The sequence below is a fragment of the Gastrolobium bilobum genome, unplaced genomic scaffold, assembly GCF_033153095.1.
Source record: "Gastrolobium bilobum isolate Gb01-03AN ecotype WA unplaced genomic scaffold, APGP_CSIRO_Gbil_v1 utg5634, whole genome shotgun sequence".
Lineage (NCBI taxonomy): Eukaryota > Viridiplantae > Streptophyta > Magnoliopsida > Fabales > Fabaceae > Gastrolobium > Gastrolobium bilobum.
The window spans coordinates 435149-458647 of NW_026898133.1; the positions used below are offsets into that span (position 1 = coordinate 435149).

The 23499-nt window shown below is 32.1% G+C and overlaps 2 protein-coding genes across 3 annotated transcripts; one reads left to right on the top strand and one right to left on the bottom strand.

Moving 5' to 3' along the window:
• Positions 1-315: 315 nt before the first annotated feature.
• On the top strand, positions 316-1321 carry LOC133313074 (auxin-responsive protein SAUR32-like). 2 transcript variants are annotated; one of them, XM_061514393.1, is made up of 2 exons: positions 316-448; positions 754-1321. In XM_061514393.1, the coding sequence occupies exon 2, from the start codon at positions 756-758 to the stop codon at positions 1101-1103; it is 348 nt and encodes a 115-aa protein (XP_061370377.1). In that variant the 5' UTR covers positions 316-448; positions 754-755; the 3' UTR covers positions 1104-1321. The 2 variants fall into 2 exon arrangements, with proteins under 2 accessions (XP_061370377.1, XP_061370376.1); XM_061514392.1 differs by lacking the exon at positions 316-448 and adding an exon at positions 473-661.
• A 10711-nt stretch (positions 1322-12032) lies between these two features.
• Positions 12033-20123, bottom strand: LOC133313079 (CDPK-related kinase 3-like). Its single transcript, XM_061514400.1, has 11 exons — positions 19305-20123; positions 17358-17488; positions 16904-16945; positions 16710-16818; positions 16114-16192; positions 15242-15538; positions 14139-14248; positions 13588-13695; positions 13250-13312; positions 12592-12759; positions 12033-12471 (listed from the first exon to the last, which is right to left on the bottom strand). Exons 1-11 carry the CDS (start codon positions 19830-19832, stop codon positions 12334-12336), a joined length of 1773 nt encoding a protein of 590 aa, XP_061370384.1. The 5' UTR covers positions 19833-20123; the 3' UTR covers positions 12033-12333.
• Between the last annotated feature and the right edge of the window lie 3376 nt (positions 20124-23499).

Genomic DNA, 23499 nt, shown 5'->3' on the forward strand with positions numbered 1-23499 from the left:
ATGTAAAGAACTACTTCAACTCAAAATTTTAAACAATTAGGTGAGGGCCTTTTTAATGATTTATATTATTTTCTATTAACATAAAACATTAATAAATTTCTGTTAGTTTTTACAAATTTAAGCATTAGACACATTAAATGTAAAATCTTTACATTAAAATTTAAGATTTTTTCTAGGTTGGGAAGTTTTAAGTTTTTGCTTTCCTCTTGGATATGATATGATCATCACAAGTGTCCTTGATGCGTGGGGCATCAAGTCACATTTGTTAAGGTTAGTGATGTATCTGATACCAACCCACTTTTTTTTCTGTTCCCTCTAGGCCTTTTAGATTTATCTGATTGATGCACAAATGATGCTGATCATCATCACCAACCATTGCAACCAACATCACACGGTGTAGATTCCCACTTGGACTCTACAACCTAGTGCCACTATTCACTGCAAAATTGTACTCTCTCTCTCTCTCTCTCTCTCTCTCTCTCTCTCTTTACACTTTCCCATATAACTGCAAGTCTTCGGGTTAGAGTATGCGTTTCTTATTTGTTCTATAACGTTGGTGTTTTTGTCTCTAACCTTGGTGTTTTCATGGATACTTTTCTGTAACCCGCATCAACAATCTCAGAACCTTGGTGTTTTTGTTCCCTTGTTTTTTTTGTTACCTGTGAGTTTTTTTTTTTTTTTTTTTTTCTCTCTGCAAATACTCACAAAGTTTGGGTCTTTTTGGTGTTCTTGACTTGATTTATGGTTTTGCAGAAATGGGTAGTGGGGAGAAGAGTCCGAGGAGCTTTTATTTGCATCGCCATCATCTCCAACATAACCATGGGAATGGGAAGAAGCAAGAGTTCAGAGATGTTCCAAAAGGGTGTTTGGCAATCAAGGTGGGTCAAGGAGAAGAACAACAGAGGTTTGTGGTGCCTGTCATATACTTCAATCACCCTCTTTTCATGCAGCTACTGAAGGAGGCTGAGGAAGAATATGGGTTTGATCAGAAAGGAACCATAACAATCCCTTGTCATGTTGAGGAATTCAGAAATGTTCGAGGCTTGATTGATAGAGACAAGTCCCTCCATCACCACCACCATGTTGGTTGTTTTGGGTTCTGAATTTGTTTTATACCCTGAAAAAGAAAATATGATCTTGACCCAGAAATCGTGGCTTCAAGTTTCGTGTAATTTGGTCATGTAAATTCTTAGCTATTAGACTCTTTTTTTTTTCCCTTCACATTACTTAGGTGATGATGAAGACAACAGAATGTTGCTTCTTCCAATAGTAGTTACTTTTCTAAAGAAAAAAAAGAGAGATGCCTTTCTTTTCTTTTCCATTCTTTTCCTTTGTTGAAGAATTTTTCACGCGTTAGAATAATTGGTACCCTACTCTCTCGAAAAGAAAAGAATTGATTGTATGTATGTAGGACCAAAATTTTGTTTCTTTTCATTTCTTTTTGAGTCACTGAATTCGCTATAATCAAATTGGTCTCTCCCAATAACAAAGTACAAGAAACCAGTAACGTATGGATTCAAATCACAGTTTCTGTTGCAATTATTGAAATTGAACAAATTTTACTGACAAATTAGACTGAAATAGCAGAAAATTATGGCCGTACAACTGTACTTGCTGTTTCAGTTTAAAACCATCAGTAACTAATCCAACAGAAGCAAATGCTTTACATTCAATGATAATAGAATCAAATTTTGAACTCTATGCTTTATGGTTCAATGATTATTATTTTTTGCAAGGTAATTGCTACTTGATTTTTTTTTCTTCCCAAAATATGCGGCTTCATGTAGAAGAACCTAAGCAGAAAGGGAAAATGAGATTTGCATGGAGAAAAATTGGAGACAAGCTAACAATAGGGTATGGACCATTTCTGAGTCTGAAACACTGAGATTTCTTAGGAATGAGTGAGAGGCAAATATTGAGTTTTTCCTTCCTTTTTATTTCTCAATAGGATTGTTGGTATTTGGAAAGCATTGAATTGGGTAGGTGATTGAGAAAGACAAGCTACCATGCTGATAGAAGGTGTCAGTGGGTGGGTGCATGACTTCCACGTTTGGTAAGGGTCTGGTGTTTGTTGATATGCATCTAAGGGTACACAATTTAATTTAATTGAAGAGTAACCTCAATTCTTTGTACCCCTTCAAGGTTGAAACTTTAAAAAAAAAAGTTCCAAACAGGGAACAGTTTTGGACACCTTTGGATTGAATTTAATTCATATGAGGTTGTGGTTTCTGGAATATCAATGTTTCTTCACTGTCATTTTTGGCTGCCACTGTGTGTGTTGGGTGTGTGTGTATAAAATAGTCATTGACTAATTGTATCATAGAAGACAAATCTCAACCCCACATAAAAGAGGTTCACTCTTCTTTCTTTCTCTGCCTTTCAATTTTTGAAATTTCAAGTTTATTAGAAAGTAATTGCTGCATGATTTCTCATTGGGTTTAATGTTTATCGTACTATATTATAAGCCATAAATTTATTTTCTACGCATTCATAAAAATATGTAACGCTCATGTGAGGAGAAAGAAAAGAAAAATAAATAAATATGAGTGTCATATACTTTTATATGTGTAGGAGATAAATATATTTCCTATAAGAAATAATAAGGGTTTAGTGTGTGTCCTTTTAAAGGATGTAAGTTGTGTCCTTTTTAGTGACTTACACAAAGTCTGATCGGTCATACTTTGTGTAAATATGAAAAATTATTTTTTTTTCTACTTTACGTATCAGCGCGATGTGACTGGGAAAAGAAAAGAAAATTAACTTTTCAGATTTACACAAAATCTGACTGGTCAGACTTTATATAAATCACCTAAAAGAACATAAACTTGTGTACTTCTAAGGCTCCGTTTGTATAAACTGAATTTTTTTAAATTTTTAATTTTCAGATATCATAAACTGAATCTAAAAATTATATTTCTGAAAATTGAGATTTTCGAATAAAAAAAAATTTCTCCTCTACCACCGAACACCCGTTTCCTAAAAGGATAGTTTTTTTCCCAACAATAAACCCTTTTTTATTTTTTATCCAGACGGTTGGAAAAAAAATCTCACAAAGCGACGGAAAACCATAAATTGGGTGCATTAATTGAATTGATTAGATTTTTTGTTTGCATGATGCAAAGAGAGAGAGAAAGAGAGAGTTGTATTTTAAAGAATAAATTAATGGTTGATGAAAAAAAAAATCGAAGTTTTTATTTTATTTTATTTTTGGTGAAGAGTTGTAAATTATATAAAAATACAAAAAAGTGTGTGATGGATCATGATTCAAGAATACGTGGATTTACGCCTTTATTTTATTTTTATTTTTTTTTATCTATGATTACTATAAAGTACTCACATTGCTGTGGATTATATAAATCCGAATAAAAAAAATATTATTATCCCGAATATGTAACCTCAGCAAATTTTGCGAGGGGAAAATGTTGACATATGCTCTCAGAATTGGCAAATTGCATAAAAAAGAACCAGATAATTGGATCATTTGGGAAAACAAGAAATAAAAAGGAAAAGAAATAAAAAAAAATATATGATCATATAAATAACATTATTGTATATAAGAATATTCTAACGAAAAGAAAACATTACTTTAATAATGATTTATTTGGAAAACAAATTAAATAAAAAGGAAAATACAATGAAAATGAAAACAAATCCTAAATTTGATTCCTATCATATATTTGCATTTTGTTTTCCAAATAAGTTTTATTTTTGCAGAATCATACAATTTTCTTTTTTTTGGAAATAAATCAGACAATTTTCTTATAAGCTGTTTAATCCTTATAATAATTATCTACTAATAATGTTCATTTCAAAAGATGTAAGAGAATTCAATTTGATTTTTTTATTGGCTTCAAATATTAACATTAAAAAAAAACTTAAATGTGATAGACAAACATTAAGTACTTGTTTGGTGTGATGTATAAGGCTTGATAGTATAAGCTTATACTATACGTTATGACATTTTCAGTTATTTGATGTGACTATTGTATAGTATAAGCTTACACAGCATGACCCCTTTATACATCAAAATGATGTATAACTTAATCCGGCCTAGGAGTGGTGGATTAGGCCTGAGAAAGGGTTGATGTATTAATATTGTTTACAAGTACAATTCCCAAGAACTAATATATCATTTCAATATTTATATATTAAAATAATTTTTTTTAATATATTAATTTTTAAAATATTGGAGGATATTATCTTATATAATATCATACCAAATGTTGGATAATATTAAAATTTAATCAAGTCTTATACAATCAAGTCTTATACTATTAGATCTTATCTTATACTATGCATCAAACATGCCCTAAAGTTTAGCATGATATTTGACAATCCAAAAGTACACAGTGGTTAGGGGTTAAAGTTGTTACTAAGGGAAGGAATGCCTGGGAACACCAAGATCAGTAGTATATTATTATGGCACTAGTTCTTTTCCTATTTGTGTCATTATCATCGTTATATATTTATTTTTAATAAGTAAACAAGTTGACCTTCTTTTAAATAATGATCTGTGTAACTATCTAACTATCAGCTCACTGTTTTGGATATGTATAACAATTCAGCCGTTGCTCAATGGCACACGTTTTTTAATAATATAAACAAAACATTTATGAGCACAAAAGTCATAATTTGGGATTTATGATTCTTGATGAGTTTGGTTACTGGAATGGGTCTATTTTGAAACATTAAATCCACAAAGAATAGAAAGTCACGGGTTGATACCAATGGTTTGAAATATTTATGAGGCACGAAGGGGATATCTTTGCATTTTCCTTCCACACGAGAAAGGAAGAAGGTGGGAATCAATGTGTGCGCTTTCCACTATAACCGCATTGGCGGACCCGGGGAGTGGTGAATGTTCGGGGTGGTTCCTCCCTAAATTTTGATATTTATTATTATTATATATAAAATTATTTTTTAATAATAATAATCAATGTTAATAAAATTGGACCGGTCCGGCCAGGTCAACGCAGAAATCGATAAACCGATCATATAATCAGTTTGGGTGAAAGTAATAGACTAGTTATGCATCAGAATCAGTGCGACCCGATTGATTTTCATGAAAATTGGTGACCCGATCCGGTGCCAAAAACCAAAATCCAATAAAAAACCATAATGGAACATATTTAAGTATTTTTTACTTGTTAACTTACATAGGTTATATACCTACAACATTAATATTATCACAATTATGCACTAGGCAGGAAATTTTAATTTAATTTATAGTTAGAGATATCGTTTACTGAACTTAAAGTCTCGTATCACGATCATTATATTTTTGTTTGATCCTTTATTAGATAATAATATTTTATTTTTTATTTTTTATATTAAAATATTTAAAAAAATTACCATTTTTTTTATATATGTGAATATGTTTATAATTTTTTAATATAAATTATAAAATTGTATATAATCAGTGACTTACTGATTGAACTAATAACCTAGTACTTTAATCGGGTCAATAATAAAAAAACATTGATTCTAATAGTTAGTCCATCTCTTGAAGGTTCGCCATAACAACCCTTAACTGAAAGTCCGCCATAATACCACTTAATTGAAAGTCCGCCATAATACCACTTTGGAGTAATTAACACAGTATTTCTCGGTGGAATACACTATTGATGGCATAAATTCGAACCATTCAGACACCAGCAAATTTTTCTACAAACATATCGCGCAAATTAATCATCACGAGAAATTCTTTGCGGTGCTACGAGGAGAGTATTGGACTATAATGTGGCAGTGAAGCAATTTTCCCTCGTATAAATCAACCCAAACTCTTTCTCATGATTATATATCCCTTTTTTTGCGCTTTTCATCGAGGATTGTTCTTTTCTTTTTCCTTCATAAATTGAATATGATTGTTATTTAGATCATCGACTTTTATTACGAATTTAATTTATAGGAGGTTTTTTGTTTTTACTTTAGAGTTCAGGGTTACAGGAATCAACTAAATTATCTCATAGATTATGCTTTTCATAGGAAACTAAAACAATTCGAAAAACTTAATTTAAGAAGAATGTTAAATGAGATAAACGAGTTTTTGTAAAACGAATTACGAAAGAAGAAAAGTTAAAAAAAAAAAAATTTGTTAAGTTCCGTTAATATTACGAACAAAATAAATAAAAATAAAAATTTGATTTTAATGAAAAAATCTGACGTCAAATTATTTTATCGAAGAAGTCTTACTTGTTGCACATAGTACTTTCTATAAGTTCTACTACTAACAACTCCGCTACTAATTAAAAAATAAATTGATCTCCTCACCAAAAAAAATAAAAAAAATAAAAAATTGATCTTATCCACTGACAACGGGTCATGATTTAGTCAGCCATAAGTATAACTCCTGATTAAACTTAAAGTAACAAAAATAATAAATTCCTAAAAAATAATTACTCAATAACTTAGAAAATAATAAAATAACTGTAAGATTCTCTCCCCCTAAATATTTACTCTTGTCTTCAAGAGTAAGATCAACTTTAAGTAATTGAATCATATTCAATATCTTTGTCTACCTCTCCATCACTTTTGTCCATAAAGTTGTTCTTATCATGAACTAACACCTTATCTATATGTATGTCTTCATGAAGTATATACTTCAAGTGGGCAAGATGGGCATGAGAGAATTTTCTCTTGCCAAGAACTTCGACGTGCTTGCTAATATTTTGAAAAGTTGGAGATTTTTTTACATAGATGCAGCAATCTAAGTGAACAACTTATTTGACTAAACAAATCTGCAATGGTCTTGTCTTTTTTCTAGAAGGAGTTTGTGCCTGCTTGGATTTGATAAGCAAGGGCTCAAAGTTCTTCTCTAGAGTTGGGTATGCAATTGGTGCATCAATTGCGTGGAGAATCTTCCTACACTTGAAATTCGAAGAATTTTTTTGCATATTCTTCACACTTAAAATTGGGTGAACATCTCCTTGAATTGCTCCGACAAAGACTGGATCACATCTTCTAATTTCTGAATGTGTTTGTCCATGTTAAGCTTTGATACCAATTGTTACGAACAAAATAAATAAAAATAGAAATTTGACTTTATTGAGGAAGCAAAATCTTAAATGACTTTATTGAGAAAGCCTGACCTCAAATGAATTTATTAAGAAAGTCTGACCTCTTGCACATCGTGCTTTCTTCCAAATAATTCTTCCGATAATTTTATTCATCTCCATGGAAGTTTAAATAGATAATTATATACTCTAAAATAAGGAACAACTTCTACCACTGACAATCTCACTACTAATTAAAAAACCACTGGATCATATCCACTAACAACCGGCCATAACTTAGTCAGCCACAACTCTTTATTAAAGTAACAAAAATAATAAATTTCTAAAAAATAACCAACCACTACTTAAATGACCCAATAATTTAGAAAATAATAAAATAACCGTAACGATTAATTATTCATTTATTTTTTAACTTTACCTTTTATTCTTCAATAACCACGATGGGTTATTAAATATTTGTGAGTTGTGACAATTTCATACAAAAAAAAAAAATATGTTGAGATATAAAGGCCACATTAGTTTTTATTTTTAACAATTTAATATATAAAAGTGATTTTTTTTTTAAACTGTTCAATCAAAACATATATCTTAAAAGCACTTTTTAGTTAACACATGAAACTAATTCTATCAATTTTTTAAAAAAAAGGAGACGGATATACTTATTACCAAAAAAGTTTATCACTCTTACAATCAATTTAATCACCGTTGATTTTTGCTAATCTAACGATTATTATTTATTGGAAATTAATAATTAATTAATAAGTGTGATTCAATAAATGTTATTAATTATTAATTAATAAGTGTAACTCATTAAATGTTATTATTTCCTAATAAATTATAAACTTTGGATTGGCGAAAATCAACTGTGATTAAATTAGTTATAAGAGTGATAAACTTTTCTGGTGGTAATTGTATCTGTTCCCTTTAAAAAATTGATTATTGGATCATCTTTCTTCAAAGTTATTAAGAATACAAGAATATTCATATACTTTGGTTGTTATGATTAATTAATTTATTATTGGGAACAATGAGCATATTTGGTTTAATTTTAGTCCAATTTAGCATACTCGGTCCTCTTCCCATGTCTTTTTCGTTGAATAATCAAGATCCATTATTTTTATTTTTATTTTTTCTGCGGGGAGTTGTGTAAGATCTGTCAGTTTTGGACCACATATCTAAATAAATTGAAGTTAATTTCTAAATGCATACAACTTGAATGGAAAAGATTTTATAATTAAATCAATGTTTATTCAATAATCTTTTAGGCAAAGAATTTCATTTATAAATAAAATCCACTCCTAAGAATTATTGGTTCAAAACTCACTCTAAAAGATAATACAGTGCCATGGAATAATTTTTTTTTTTTGAAAAAACACTAATCTTAACTTACACCAGCAAAATATCCAGAGTTGAATTGGTTAGAAGTTGAAGATGAAACAACATTAATTAGGCAAGGTAGGATAGGGAAAAATCTACAATACTGAATTCAGTTGCATCTTTAGTTTATTTTTACTATGATAAAAAATAGGCGGATTCTGAGATCCTAAAATTTGCGCAGGATCCATTTACATATCCTAATAAAAATGAATAGGAAAAGAATTTTCATGTTATAAGAAAATTCTTTTTTCTATTAGTGATACATCGAAATGTGCGCAACAACTTTTTTATTTTTGTTTTTTAATAGGAGGTGGGACCATCACATTTTGTGTCTATAGTAGAAGAAAGAATTCTCTTATAACATGAGAAAAGGGAGACCCAAAAATGAATTACAGATGCACTAAACTTCAATGCATCATTTGCACTGAAGTTTTGTTCATAGGATAGAGACTAGAGAGCATAACATTGTTTATCTTATCCACAAATAATGTAATAGGATTTTTTTGTTGGAGTTTATATTTCTGCAGCTGTTATACATGCAAGTTGAATAAATCTTTGGTGTTATTGTTGCACCAAATATTCAGTACATCTCACCAATAGAAATATTACTTGTCAGTTAAAGTTTCTTTTCTCTGTCAAATTTTTTCTCTCTCCTATGATGTGTAATACTCTCATTGATGAGATGATTGGATCTCGGTGCAACATGCAGTAGTACCAAAGATTTATTCGTTCAAGTTGCAACAATCAAATACTTGTCATATATATACGTAAAAGCACTAAACATGGAAAATTATAACAATATAAAAGATGAAAGCATTAAATGTAGAGAATCATAACCATACACGTATCATTACTACACGTAAAGTGGTTGTAAAAATAATTTTACCTTTTTTTTTCTCCATGAACGTGACATAAGTATATTGCCATTAACTCCAAATTTTACATTGTTTTGAGTGTTGGAGAAATTATTGAAGGGTAAATATATTGATAACTTTATATTCTATTGATGAAAAAATAATAATCCCAATGTAATATATTCTTTAAGGCTTAATTTTAGGAGAAACACAAAAAAACAACAAACCCTGAAACTGATTATCTTACCCACTAACAAAAGAACACAAAGATATTTTCTATCTTCTGATTTCTCTCAACTTTAGACTTAACAGTTATATATTTGTTCTATTCTTCAGCAGCCTTCTTGTTTTAGACGAGAAATTGGACCACGGAAAATGCCAATTTCTCTACCCTCTTCCTACAATTACAATTTACAACTAGTCTCGGAAAAACAGCAATTCTTCCGAGGTCCTTATTACATGCATTTAGGTCACTCTTATTTCTAGAACACAGAATCAGGACAACTACCATCAATTACTTTGACCAAAAAGACTTAGGATAACTACCATCAATTAAAAAATTACTAAAATAGTATAATTTGAAAATCAATTATCAAAATCATATAATTCCATTATTTATCACTTGAACTCCACAAACAAGACACGTGTGATATTTATGGGGTCCGTATGTTCGAAAATGGTTAAATTATATTATTATAATAAATAATTTTTAAATTATTATATTTTAATAATGTTTTTAACTGTATCTTATCAATCAGCTTAACTACACATGTAGACTTCTTTTATGCATAAGATTTCAGAAATTAGAAAGCATCCTTTTATTTAAGTTTAAAATGAAAATTAGTGTCCGAAAGCATTCCCAGATTTCTTAGCATTTTATCAAGTAGCCTTATTAGAGCCAATCAGCTTATAGCTCAAATAACCTTGTGCGATGTTGACGTAACAAGTTTAATTTTATACGATACAGGCCACCTTCTTTTTCTCTTAAGTGCTTGCCCCTTTAATATTAAAGTGAGATCATAAAATCAATAATTATTAGCTCAAATAATAAAGAGTTTATTCCTCTTAATCATTATGAATCGTAAACTCAAGTACTCAACTCATAGCTATAAATATTTAGTTGTGAACTGTTTTTATTTCATCAATTTCAATCATAAAGCTAACAGACTGAAAATTATTTTATATTCTTGTTAAGCTTTGGAGTCAAATGAAGATAGCAGTAGATCAAGCTAAATTGTAAGAGATATGTAGTTTTAAAGTTGGTGTCTAAAGATTCAATTTGAACAGTAAGAGCAAGTACACCTTGGATTATGTGCATACCATTATGAGCCAGGTGAAGAGCTCAATTGCCACCATAGGAGCACTCATCTTTTCTCAGGTAGGAGTAAAGTATGAAATCAGTTCGGTTTTTATAATGGATCGACCATGTTACAGAACCGGTGTGACCCGGAGCGACCCGACTAGTTTTCGTAAAAACCGATGACCCGGTCGGTTCAACCAGTGACTCGGCTCGGTCTATAAAAAAAAATTTAATTCATTTTCATAAATTAATGTCCTTTTTTTTTTACTCTCAAACACAAATGATTTATATTCTTTTGAAATATTTGACTGATTTGTAGCTTATTAACTTACATAGATTATGTACCTACAACACTAATATTATCTTGATTATGCAATATGCAAGGAATTTTGATTTGATTTATAGTTAGAGATGTCGTTTACTGAACCTGAAACACTAATATCACAAATATTATATGTTTGATTGATCTTTTGTTGGACAATGATGTGTAATTTATTATTTTCATTTTAAAATATTTGAAATTAGTATATTTTTTACAAGTTTTTAAGTATATTTATAGTTTTTTTAATATAAATAGTAGATTTGTATATACTTACCGGGTCATGCGATTAAACCAATGACCCACTGATCTAATTCCTCCACCGAATCAATCACCAAGTCGGGTTTAATAACATTATTCTAAACACATTAGTAGACTCTCATGTGGGGCTAATGGTTCATAAGATAAAAGAAAGGAAGTAATCCCTCTTTTTTGTTGTGATGGAGGCTGCAAGTGGAGCAGACATCAATTTCTCGTGCAGCAATTTTCAGTCACTGTAACAAACAGACGCAGCCATTACAAGTTACCGACGCTATTTCACTTTAGGGAATTGTTTTTATTATGTTACATAACTTAAATGACTACATACACAAAATTTATATGAGATCCACTTTAAATTTTTTCTTTTTTTCCTATTCTCTCTCCCCTCTCCTCCTTTTGTGAGAGTAGAAAATTTACTTTTAGGTTATGTTACATAACAAAAGCAATTCCCTTCATTTTATTGCAATTGAGTTTACTAGAAAATGTTACAACAAGCAAAATTTATAGGGTCATTTTTTTCTGCGGTCACTCCACAGAATTTTTTGTAGCAGACACAAAAAGTGGAAATCACTCATTTAAAAACAAAAAAAAAATAAGATCCATCAATATATCATGACTTTCTATGTATTATTGCAGAAGTTTTTTTCTTACAATAACAGAGCTATATTTCCCAAATTTATAACGTGTTTAACAGGTACAAAAGGGGTCTATTTACATCCTTGTTGGTAACACCAAAATTAATCGTTGTCTTTACAATGTATAATTGTAGATACTAGAAAGTATTCTTTGACCTGTGTACCATTGTAAAAAATAAGGCACTAGACTCCGGCACAATGTAGTTTTTTTTTCTTTTTCTTCAAAAGAAATAATAAGCTAAAATTTTCTGACAATGAAAGTAAAAGGCCTCATTGGATACAAATTCCTTTTTGACTCTATGTAATCTTTTTAAGCATTCACAAATTAATGAATAATCATGGGCTCAAACCCATAGAAACATCATTTGCAAAATAGGCTAAGGAGCAAGGATTTGACATATAAATGACTCCAATACCTGTATTGACTTGCTAGCACATTCATTATATACACACCCTTTTTTTTTCCCACCATGAAAGAAAAATGAAAAAAAAAAAAAAAATCCATAAAAAATCTCACTCTCTCTCTTTCTCTTTTTCCCCCATCTTGAAACTATATGTCAAAAAGGGCTCAACACTAACGTTGTCTCGGGTTTGAACTACGGATAGTCACACCATGCAAAAATTTTGTATATCCAAGTAAACTAAGCTTTCCATCAGTATTTCGTATCCAATCTCTGAGAATTGAAAAAGCTGAAGGACCAAGATTCAACTCCTGTGTCCACAAAGAGAAAATTTTATTGAAACATAGATAAGCATAGTTAAAATTACATGTCAAGTTCATACGTTGAAGAATGGATTATGTACTAGAAAAAGAAAACAATATAGCACTCACTCTTGCTAATTCTTCAACCGATATCAGACGGTTGCCCTCTCTCTCAAAATGTTCAAAAGCAGTGGAAGCAATATCTTCCCACCTATCAAGTGCCTCCAATTGATATGTGCTAATTGCAGCTGCACAAAATTCTTCAAAGTCCATCTTTCTATAGGCAAGTGGTTCCATCTATAAAAATATTCCAGCAGGAAAATAAAAGGTATTTTGGTCAAAGTAGGGAACTATTATGAACTATAGCATTCAATAAATAGAACTCTAGTGGATATAATGTACTTGATACAAAAACAATTCTAATGCAGAAATCATACCCCCATTCCAAGGAGCATTTACCATGTAAAAACAATTTGCACATGAATATAACTAAGCACTTAACAGTCTAGCTGTCAAATACCCAACACTAGGGTCAAATTTTCAAAAACTGTACATGTAGAAACTTACAAACAATAAAGCAAATGCAATGGTAGATCACCAATCCAACATGCCATGTATATTTTTTTTCCAGAAAATTTCCTGAAATATAGCAAGACTCCTACCGCTTGGGTCAAATTTAAAAAATGCATAGCTAGGTGCTTATCTAGAAAACAAAGCAAATGCAATGGCAAGTCAGGATACAAAAAGCCAAAGATATTTCCCAATACATTTAAGAATAATGCCTCACCGCATGTATGATATCAAGAACCCTTGACTCCCCCATGGCATCAGTTGCATGGCGTGCAAGAGCCTGCAAAGTTCGCTTTCAGTAAAGAAATAAAAGGGAGGGAGCAATGACAAATCAAAACCCTTCAAAGCAGGAAAATGACACTTATATTCACACAGATATGAACAGGAAAAAAAAAAAATAATAACTATTACAAATGAGCAAGTTGTGCAGGTGAAAATGAATGTCCTCTACCCCCCCCCCCCCCCCCCCATCTTTTTTTCTTCACACACAAAGAAAAACTTCACTTTTTCAACTATATCAAAACAAAGGGTATTTATTAGTGAAGCAGTAGATACCATTTTGAAATTGTCAAGGGAGATGTGCCCCTCTCTATTTGGTTCCAACAATCTGAATTGAGCTCTAAGATAGGGCAATTCATCCTCTGTCAAGGCTTTTGAAAGGGCCTAGATAGAAGAAGCCATAAAGATGAGTTAGAATCCAGCACAAAAAAAGATCTTCAATAGACAATCCTCTAATTTCAGAACGGGTAGAAAGAATGTACAAAAAAGAGTTTCTTAAAAAGAAATCCATTCAAGAAATTTTATGTTTTAACACTCATATTCACGATAGCCCTTTAACAGCACACATTTTCTTCTTTTCTATTTAAAAGAAATATATTAAAGACGCTCAAAGCACACACCATGATGAATCTATTCCTAGTTAATAGAGAGAAAAAAATCATGACGAAAGAAGAAGCGTTTGATATAAAATGGGAAAGGAGGAATAATTAAATAGTAAAAATATGCAAGAAAAATGCATATATTCAGTGCAGCCATGTGCGAGAGATAGTAGTAAGAAATCAAAAGATTATGGAAGACATTAAATGTTAAACTCAGCGTACTAATACCTTCACAGCTGCACGTTTGAATGGTGTCGCATGAAGATAAGCCTTCACTAGTTTATAAACTAAAATATCCAAAGGGATGGCACGGCTGTCATCCCGCAACCAAGGGTGAGCTGCAGTTAAGGAAGCATGCATGAATTAGTATTATAAATTCAATTTACAAAAACATTGTCACTGCTCACTACCATTATTAATAGGAAAAAGCAATTGTGCTCCGGCCAAGGTAGGAAGTATAATGTGACTCCAGGATGAAACAAAAACTACAGAGATTAGATAGGCAACTCCACATGAAGTGAGTTATCATTTGGTGCCTATCATAACATAATCTCCACTTTTTATATGGTAGATATACTGGGAAGAGAATGATGATTTTTTTTTACCTTAACAGGAATTCTTTTTACCTCCTGTTCAGGCAGGATGGTCAGGTGAGATTCCACAATCAACAAGATGAATGTATTTGTTCAATTTTCAATACTTATGCCCAACGGCGGACGTGTATATGTGCAAGTGTGTGCAAGTGCACACACAATTTTTTTGGAAAAAAAAAAGAATAAATATATTTTGGATTATTAATAAAATTACGGGACCCAATTTAATCCCTTAAAAAAAAGTCATCTTGTGATCTCTCTAAATTTCAAAATAGATCCATGTTAGTCCTTTTGAGAGATTAATGTGGATCTTTTCAAATTTCAGCGGGACCACAATTTTGATTATCTGGGTCTACTTTTGAATTCTGATGGACCACGAGTTGACTTTTTTTCTAAGGGATTAAATTGGGGTCCGTAATTTTTGTTGAGGACCCAAAATGTTCTATTGTAATAGTTTAGTTGACTCTTGATTATTTTTTTTATGTTAAGTTAAAGTTTTCTTTTCTTTTTCTGTTTATATTTTTTCTTATTTTAATATATTTAAAAAAAATTCCTCTATTCTTTTATTCTAAATGTGCAGACATATATGAAAAAATTTAGGTCCGCCACTGCTTATGCCCAAATGTTATTCTTTGATGAGTCAGTTGATAAGATAAGAATCTCATGAAGATTAAAAAGGGAAAATTAAACAGCATCTAACACCTTCATATACACAGTTAAACTGATATGACAACTTACTTAGAGCTTGGACAGCAGTCATTCTTTTCCTGTAGTCCTTGTTTAGGAGCCTTTTAACGAAGTCCTTGGCCTCTGCAGAGGCACAAGGCCAAGGTAAATCATCAAAGTTAGGATCAGCTCTGAGCACTGCACGAAAAATTCCAGATTCCGTTCGTGCCCAGAAAGGTCGACTTCCACATAGCAAGATATAGGTAATGACACCAATACTCCATATATCAGCTTCCATACTATATGATCTGTGAAGGACCTCAGGTGCAACATAATATGCACTCCCCACAATGTCATTCAGCCGTTCATCTGTGTATCAACACGTGTGAAGGGAGCAATTAAGAGGCATGAGAAACATCCTTCCAAGCATGAATGAAAGCAGCAGTCTTGAGTAATGACTACAGAGGACATACTACTGAGACAGAAATACTAGATACCAAGCACTATCTGATGTCACATATCATTCAGTGTTTCCTTCTATTCATAATGACATAATATGTATGGATCTAAAATGTGAAGCATTCATAGAAATTGAAACCAAGCTGATCTCATCAATCTTTATTGTTGGTATTAAAATGTTTCAGAGTTGTGGATGGATGCAGAATAGAACCCAGCCAAAAGACACTGAAAATGATGAGACGTAAAATCCCATGTAAATTTTCAAGATGCAGCCAAAATTTATAAGAATAAAATAACATGGCTAAATCCATTATCACTCAAAACCCCACTAGCACCAACAGTCAACACGAAGTCACTTAAGAGCATTATGCAACAATGAAGTGCGTATTTAGTAGCAACCTGTCTATTTAATATATTAGAAGAATTAAAGAGATTGTTTTGCAAGGAAAAGGAAAATGGAAATTGAGAATAAATCTAATTATTACCCGGCCGAATGAAGTCAGATAGACCAAAATCAATAAGCTTCATGTCAGCATCTTCACTTTTTGAAGTGAAGAGGAAATTCTGTAAAAGCAAACTAGGACAGAGAATTAGCAACACTATTGACATTCTTATTCTTATATAATTAAGCCTCGTGATATCAAAAGCAGAACTGGATGTTAACATTAAAAATTACTACAGGGACTGTTAAGAACCTTGGGATACACCACCCCAAAAGTTAGCTCAAGGGGTGGGAGTGCCTAAGGCCTTATAAAGGCCATATTAGTTGCCCAACCAATCAATGTGAGACTATATATCTCAACACGCCCCCTCACACAAGAGCCCTTTAGGCTAGAAGCGTGAAACTTGCACAGGCCCATTTTTGGTTTACCTTTTTGTGCTTTTTTTTTATTTTAATTCCACTTTTTAAAGCGGGGGACGGTGAGGCTCTGATACCATGTTAAGAACCTTGGGATACACCACCCCAAAAGCTAGCTCAAGGGGTGGGAGTGCCCAAGGCCTTATAAAGGTCATATTAGTTGCCCATCCAATCAATGTGGGACTATATATCTCAACAGGGACAAAGATTTAAAGCACAAACCTCAGGTTTCAGGTCACGGTGAACAACACCTTGAAGATGACAAAAAGCAACTACGCTTAGAATCTGCAAAACTATAACCTTAGCATCCTCCTCTGTATACTTCCCTCCCCTGGTTTAGAAGTGAAAATTATTTAATTAAGTTATATGACTATATAAAGTTGAAAATCTCTGATGTAACCAAAAAAAAAACTAACCTTGACAAAATTCTGTCAAGAAGCTCCCCACCTTCACACAATCTGATAAGAAAGCAAAATCCTGGAAAGGTCACTGTATGATGATGCTACAATTCAAAAATGCATGTTCCCACAATTTAACTACAACGTAGCAAATATTCACCGACAAAATATATGCTAAGCAGAAACTTAGAAGTTAAAAGCATTTTATCATGTAGATGTGGTTAAACTCGTTTGAACCTTCTAACGGGGAAAAGGCAAGAAAGAGAAGAGAACCAAAACTGAGAAACCGGAAATTAATTGCAGAGCTTATAGCAAAATGATGGGTGTACGAACAACAATGATGCCTTTCTCTAGTTCAAAGTGACTGCTTATTAACAAAATGTACAAAGAAAAAATTAAAGATTCAGTTCTCTTGTAGTCCGATAGCAAATTCTCATTATAGATGATATTGAAAACAAGATAAAAGACATACTCCATAACTATGTACACATTGTTGGAATCCTCAAAAGCATCATGAAATTTGATGAGATGCTCATGGCCAGATAGAGCTTTTAATATCTTCACCTCTCTCCGAACATCTTCAATTGCTATTGCTGTGGTCATCTGCCAAATAAATCTTATTAAGACTAGAAGAGGTATCAACTATGCAGGTTAAGGAAAAAAAACAATTTAATCATATGATGATATGACCTTTTTTCTTTTTAGAAATATGGAACTTAAGAAAACCGTAAGGTATAAAAAGTAATACTAAAAATAACATTAGTTGAAAATGGAAGTGGGTCTAAGAGGAGGGCTGTGTAGTTAGTTTCAACTGATGATTTCTCCTCTGGTTTCAATTGCAGTAAAATGCAAACTCGGGTTCTTTGGAAAAAAGAGCATTACGAACTTAATTTTTAATAATGACCTAAAACTCTATGTCATGAACCAACTATCCCAAAAGTTTAAACTTTTGGTTTAAAGCACATAAATGATTTTATCTCTAACACACCACCTCAAGCAAAAGGTCTTTAGGTTTAAAACATGGACAATGCACGGCCCATCTATCTTGGGCTGAAACTCAACTTTTTCTATTAGAAGTGTTGAATAATGAAGAAATGAGAATTTGCTGAAATCTGTGTCCAATAGCACAGCGGAGGCTTGATTATATACACTAGTAATAACAATTACATTACAATAATTTAACAATGAGAGACTTCATCTCTCATATTTCCAACACTCCCCCTTAAACTAAAGTTTACTAAGCTTTAAGATTGTTACAAATGAACTCCAAAAGTTAAAAATAACCAACAATATGGGAGACAATGAGGACAGGCTGCATCTGGGACAAGGTCAAATGTGTCAAAATAATGCCAAAACAGAGATTACTGTGAAGAGGTTGGCAGCCAGGAAGAAGCACAACAAACAGACATCGAAGGGGACAATAAGCACTGATGTAGTCAGATCCGAGGACAGACACGCCAGAAGGCAGCAGACACGAACATGGACAAAAGAAGCACAGTCGAAAATCTCGCCGGAAATTTCTTTCTGCAGTGGCAGATAGCAGGACTGCGGGTGGAAGCCACAACGGTTGCCAGAGGGACTTCCTGGATGAAGACACTGGAAACCAGATTGACAATACAGATGGACTACGCGGTTTCCGGAGGCACGAATTTACTAGGAATATACGTATTAATTAATCCGTAAGAGCAGATGAACCACGCATGCAGGTTACCGGAAATTCTAATTCATGCAGAATTCAAGACCATAAAAAATTGGCATCAGACAAGATTCTTAACATCCCACCATAATTTAAAACAAAATAACAGACAGGGGACATGAAAGAAATTAAGCATATTGTACTCCCAGCCACCAACAAAGTGACAAACCCTGCCCCAAATAGAGACAAAATAAGAGAAACTCCATGATATGCCACTACTTGTCCACGTAGAGAGTATGTCATTTCAGAAGCAAAGTAAAGCAACAGGCAAAGGGCAATGTGTTTTCAACACTTGACAGCAACAGGAAGTTACAGATCATAAATTCAAAAAACTCACCACCATAGATTGAATGAGCTGTAACTCAAGAGAACTAAGTATTGCAACACGCCACACATGTAAGACATCTTTAGCTTAGAAGGTATCCAGGATTGAAAACTCAGAATATAGTCATCAGCATCAAACAATATTAAAATTGGATAACCATTTCAACAAGTTTCATACTTATCCTAAACTAACTGTCATCAAACCTTCCATTCAACATAATAGTGATTGTTATAAAAACAACTTAATTCTAGGGGCAATCCATCAAAGAGGTCATTCTTTACCACTCTCGGTTTTCAAAAGCAATTTTTTCAAATATCATTATGTAATGAACTAATTACAAAAAATTACTGTTAATTTCAACCTAGGAAATGAAAAACTAAAATGGCATTGGATAGTACCTTGGCCTTGGAAATGATTTTAACAGCAACAGGTTGATCTTTGAGGTCACCCTTTTTACCCTTGGCATAGCAAGTATGACCAAAATGCCCTTTACCCACTTCCTTCCCAAGCTCATATTTTGCCCCAAAATTCTTGCTATAACCAAAGCTCTTATCCAACACCTGCTCCTCCTCCGGGATCGGCCCCTCCTTCGGCGGCGGATTCAGGTGCCCGAGCCGCTTCGCCAGCGACGCCCTTATATGCTTCGCAGGCGAAGGCGGCGGAAACGGCCGCCGGAAAAACCTCCTCGGCGTCGCCGTGCCTCTCGCCGGCGACGGCGTCACCCCGCCAACGCCACCACCTTGCGGGTAAGGGCTGGGCCAGGGACTCCGAGCCGGCGTGTTCTTCACCGATGGAAACGCGCTCACTGCGGCGGATGACGGCGGGAGGTAGCCGTCTCCGTCACCGGAATCTGCGATTGTGGTGGTGGTGGTGGTGGTGTTTTCATTTTCCGTCGCCGGATTGGCCTTGCCGTAGCACTGACCCATGGGGGAAGGGTTTGTGCGCCGTCACTGTAGCTGATCACACGGGGTGAGTCAAAGTCAGCACATCGGAGGGCGCAGAGGCCTCCACCGGAAACTGGTGGTGGATCTGCCCCGAGAAAACGATAAAAGAAGGGAATTTGTGTCAGAGAGAGAGAGAGAAATTTAGAGAGAGAAAAACAGCAGAGAGTGCGACAGAGACGGAGACAAACACCGAGAAAGCAAAGCAAAGACAAAAAAATTTGTTAGCAGACAAAGGCGTGTGTGAGCGTAACTGTTACAAAAGGTTCAGGGTTTTGTTATCAGCTGCTTCGCCGTGGACCATTTCACTATCCTGAGAACCTCATCCTGGCGTTTGATTTGGCATAATTAAGTGAAAATGTTTGATTGATGCGATCCAGGAAACAATCAGAACCGTTGGTTTTAGTTTCTGGATATGGCGGTGTTGCGTGGGATAGTTTCATGTGTACTTTTCGGTTCATCTTTTACAACTGTTGTTCTCGTTATTTGTAATTTTCAAAAGCGATTAGTGTTTAAAGCAATGTTATTGTACGACGATCCGATTATTGATTTGATTAAAATATTAGTTAATTGTATGATTTGATAAGTACATGTAAATTTATAATTTATATTAAAAAATATATATAATTAAATATTTGTAAAAAGATGATACCAACTTTTTTTTTAATATAAGTAAGAATGAATATATAATCTAATACAACTTATTTAAATCTTTTATTACTAGATCAATTGTAATGGCTTAATCATACTAATTTCAAATATTTTAATATGAAAAATAATAAATTATACATTATTGTCCAATAAAAAATCAATCAAGCACATAATACTTGAGATATCAGTGCTTCAGGTTTGGTAGACGATATCTCTAATTATAAATCAAATCAAAATTTACTACATATTGCATAACCAAGATAATAACTAGTGTTAGGTACATAACCCATGTAACTTAATAAGTAACATACCACTCAAATATTTCAAAAGAAAACAAATAATTTATGTGTGAGAGTGAAAAAAAGAAAGCATCAATCGATGATAACAAACTAATTTTTTCTTTTTAAGAACTGGCAGGGTCACTGGTTAAATCGACTGGGTCCCCGATTTTTACAAAAATCAATCAAATAACACTGATTCTGTTACATGACCGGTCCAATATAAAACTGGACCGATTATATGACCGGTTCACCGATTTTCTGATTGACTTGGCCTCATCGATCCGATTTTTATAACATGGTTTAAAAAATATATAATTGTGTTGTTATTATATTTTATAGTGAGAGGAATAAAAATTATAATTGAGAAAGTGAGAGATTTTTTTAATTTAACTATTAAATAAAAACAATAGTTTTAACCAAAATAATTTTCCTTTGAAAGTATAAATATTTTTCCCATTTTCAAATGGGTAAAACAAGGGTTTATTTTAGTTTTGTTTTTTTGTTTTTTTAAATTTGTAGAAGGACCTATAATGATTATGGTAATGGAAAAGAAGAAGGATTTTAGATTCAATTTAGGCGAAAAGTTTACTCTAGTTTGTTCCCAGTAAGGGAATGTGTAAATAGTAGAGCATGCTCTTGCCGTATCTTAAAATAAGGATATGTTTTTAGGGTTTTATTAATCTCGTGTTAAAGAAAATAAGTTATCTCAAGTTATAAAGATAAATTTGTGAGCTCTATGACTTGAAAAATTAAAAAATAAAAATGTGACACAATTATTAAAAGATATGTAGATCAGATAAATTTTCAATCATAAAGGCTATAAGCTTCGAGCGAATACAGCCAAAACCATTCAGTGTCTTTTTTTCTCATGTTTTTATCTTATAAAAATATTCTTTCCTATACTAACATAAAAAGTCCAGTTGACTTTTATTTAATAAGATGAATCCCGTATTTTATTGTATGGGCTTTAATACTTTTACGGTGTAGATAAATTATTTACATTTATTTACAAAATAACGTTGTTTTAGATTGAAAAATTAAAAAATTATAATAAAAAAAGACTATTATGACCCTGAAATAAATTATAATTATAAAAATATCTTGATTTTCACCTCAAAACGATATCATTTTAGACTCAATATAGATAAATTATTTACATTAAAAATATGAACCCTTAGGGGACATTTGGTACAGGAGAAATTTTTATTTGTCCGAGAATCTCAATTTTCAAAAATATAATTTTTGCGTTCAGTTTATGATAATATCCAAAATTTAAAAATTTAAAAAAATTCAGTTTGCCGAGAATCCCGAAGAAACCAGCATACCAAACACTCCCTTATTGTATATATAGAAATTGTAAGTTTCTCGGGAGAAACTTATAACTCTTTATGATAAGCTGTTATTATTGAAAGCTGTTTATATATTGTGTTAATAAATGTTAATAATTATATATAAGTTATTGTTGCTATTGTAAGTTTTAAAAATTTAACTAAAACTATAAATTTTGTTTATTTTTTTAAAAAAATATATATAAGAACCTAGTAAGGTGCATTGTAATTTAATCAGACAAATACCTTTTCAAATTTAGGTGTAATTAATCAGCATCAGCATTTCGCACCTTTTCCATATATATGATGTATCTTTTGGGAATGAATTTTATCAAATATTGCTGGTTCATTAATATTCAGCATTCCTGAAAAAAGAAACTACCAATTCATGCATGTTAATGTTAGAAAACCTAATTTTTTCTTAAATGGAAGGCATTTGATTCCAAAATTTTCCTCGATTGTTTTAGGGTACCGTTTGTGTCCTCTTTCCACTCTCCTGCAAAAATTATATGATTAGCAAAAAGACAAGCATGAAGGTCCAAAACCAATGTAAGAGTATCAGGATTCAAGGTTAACCCTTGCTATATAACCTAGTATTTTAATATTGTGATTCTAATATATGTGTTTGCAATATAAGCAAAATGAACTCCCCTCTTAAACTCCTTTCTTTTCCAACTTGTGTTACAAAACTTCTTTTCGGGTTAATCAAAATTATGGTTTGCTAGTCAACGTAGATAAATTATATATATTAAGTCCAAAATAACATCATTTTTAGACGAAAATCAAGATATTTTTGTAATTTATAATTTATTTCAGGGTTATATATAATAGTCTTTCTCATTATAATTTTTTAATTTTTCAATCCAAAACGACATCGTTTTGACAGTGAATGTAGATAGGTTATTTACATTCACTATAGAAATGTTAAAATCTATTACAAAAAAAATATATATATTAAAACCTAAAAATTATGCGTGAAATTTTGTTAGAAAGATTTAAATTAACTATTATTTACAATAAATACAAACGAAATATTATTAGCCCATCATTGTTGTTGTTAAAATTAATGAGAATAGATTCTCTCATATAACAAAGATCATGTGAACTGTTTAATACAAATCAATAATTTTTTTCACCATTTCTCTTAATATATTATTTCATTACTATTAATTTATTATTAAATAATGGAAATTCTCTCGCATGATGTCATATATTTCAGAGTAGAGTAGGTATGGTTTCTTTATCACCAACTGCCTCACAGCTGAACTTCAACTTATTTGTTGACCAAAAGACTATTTTCAAAATGAAAAGAAAATAGAACAAAAAAAATATGACGCTTGAAAACCAAAAGGAGGAAGCCTTTGGTGACCAAAGAAGTTGGTGTTTCATTGC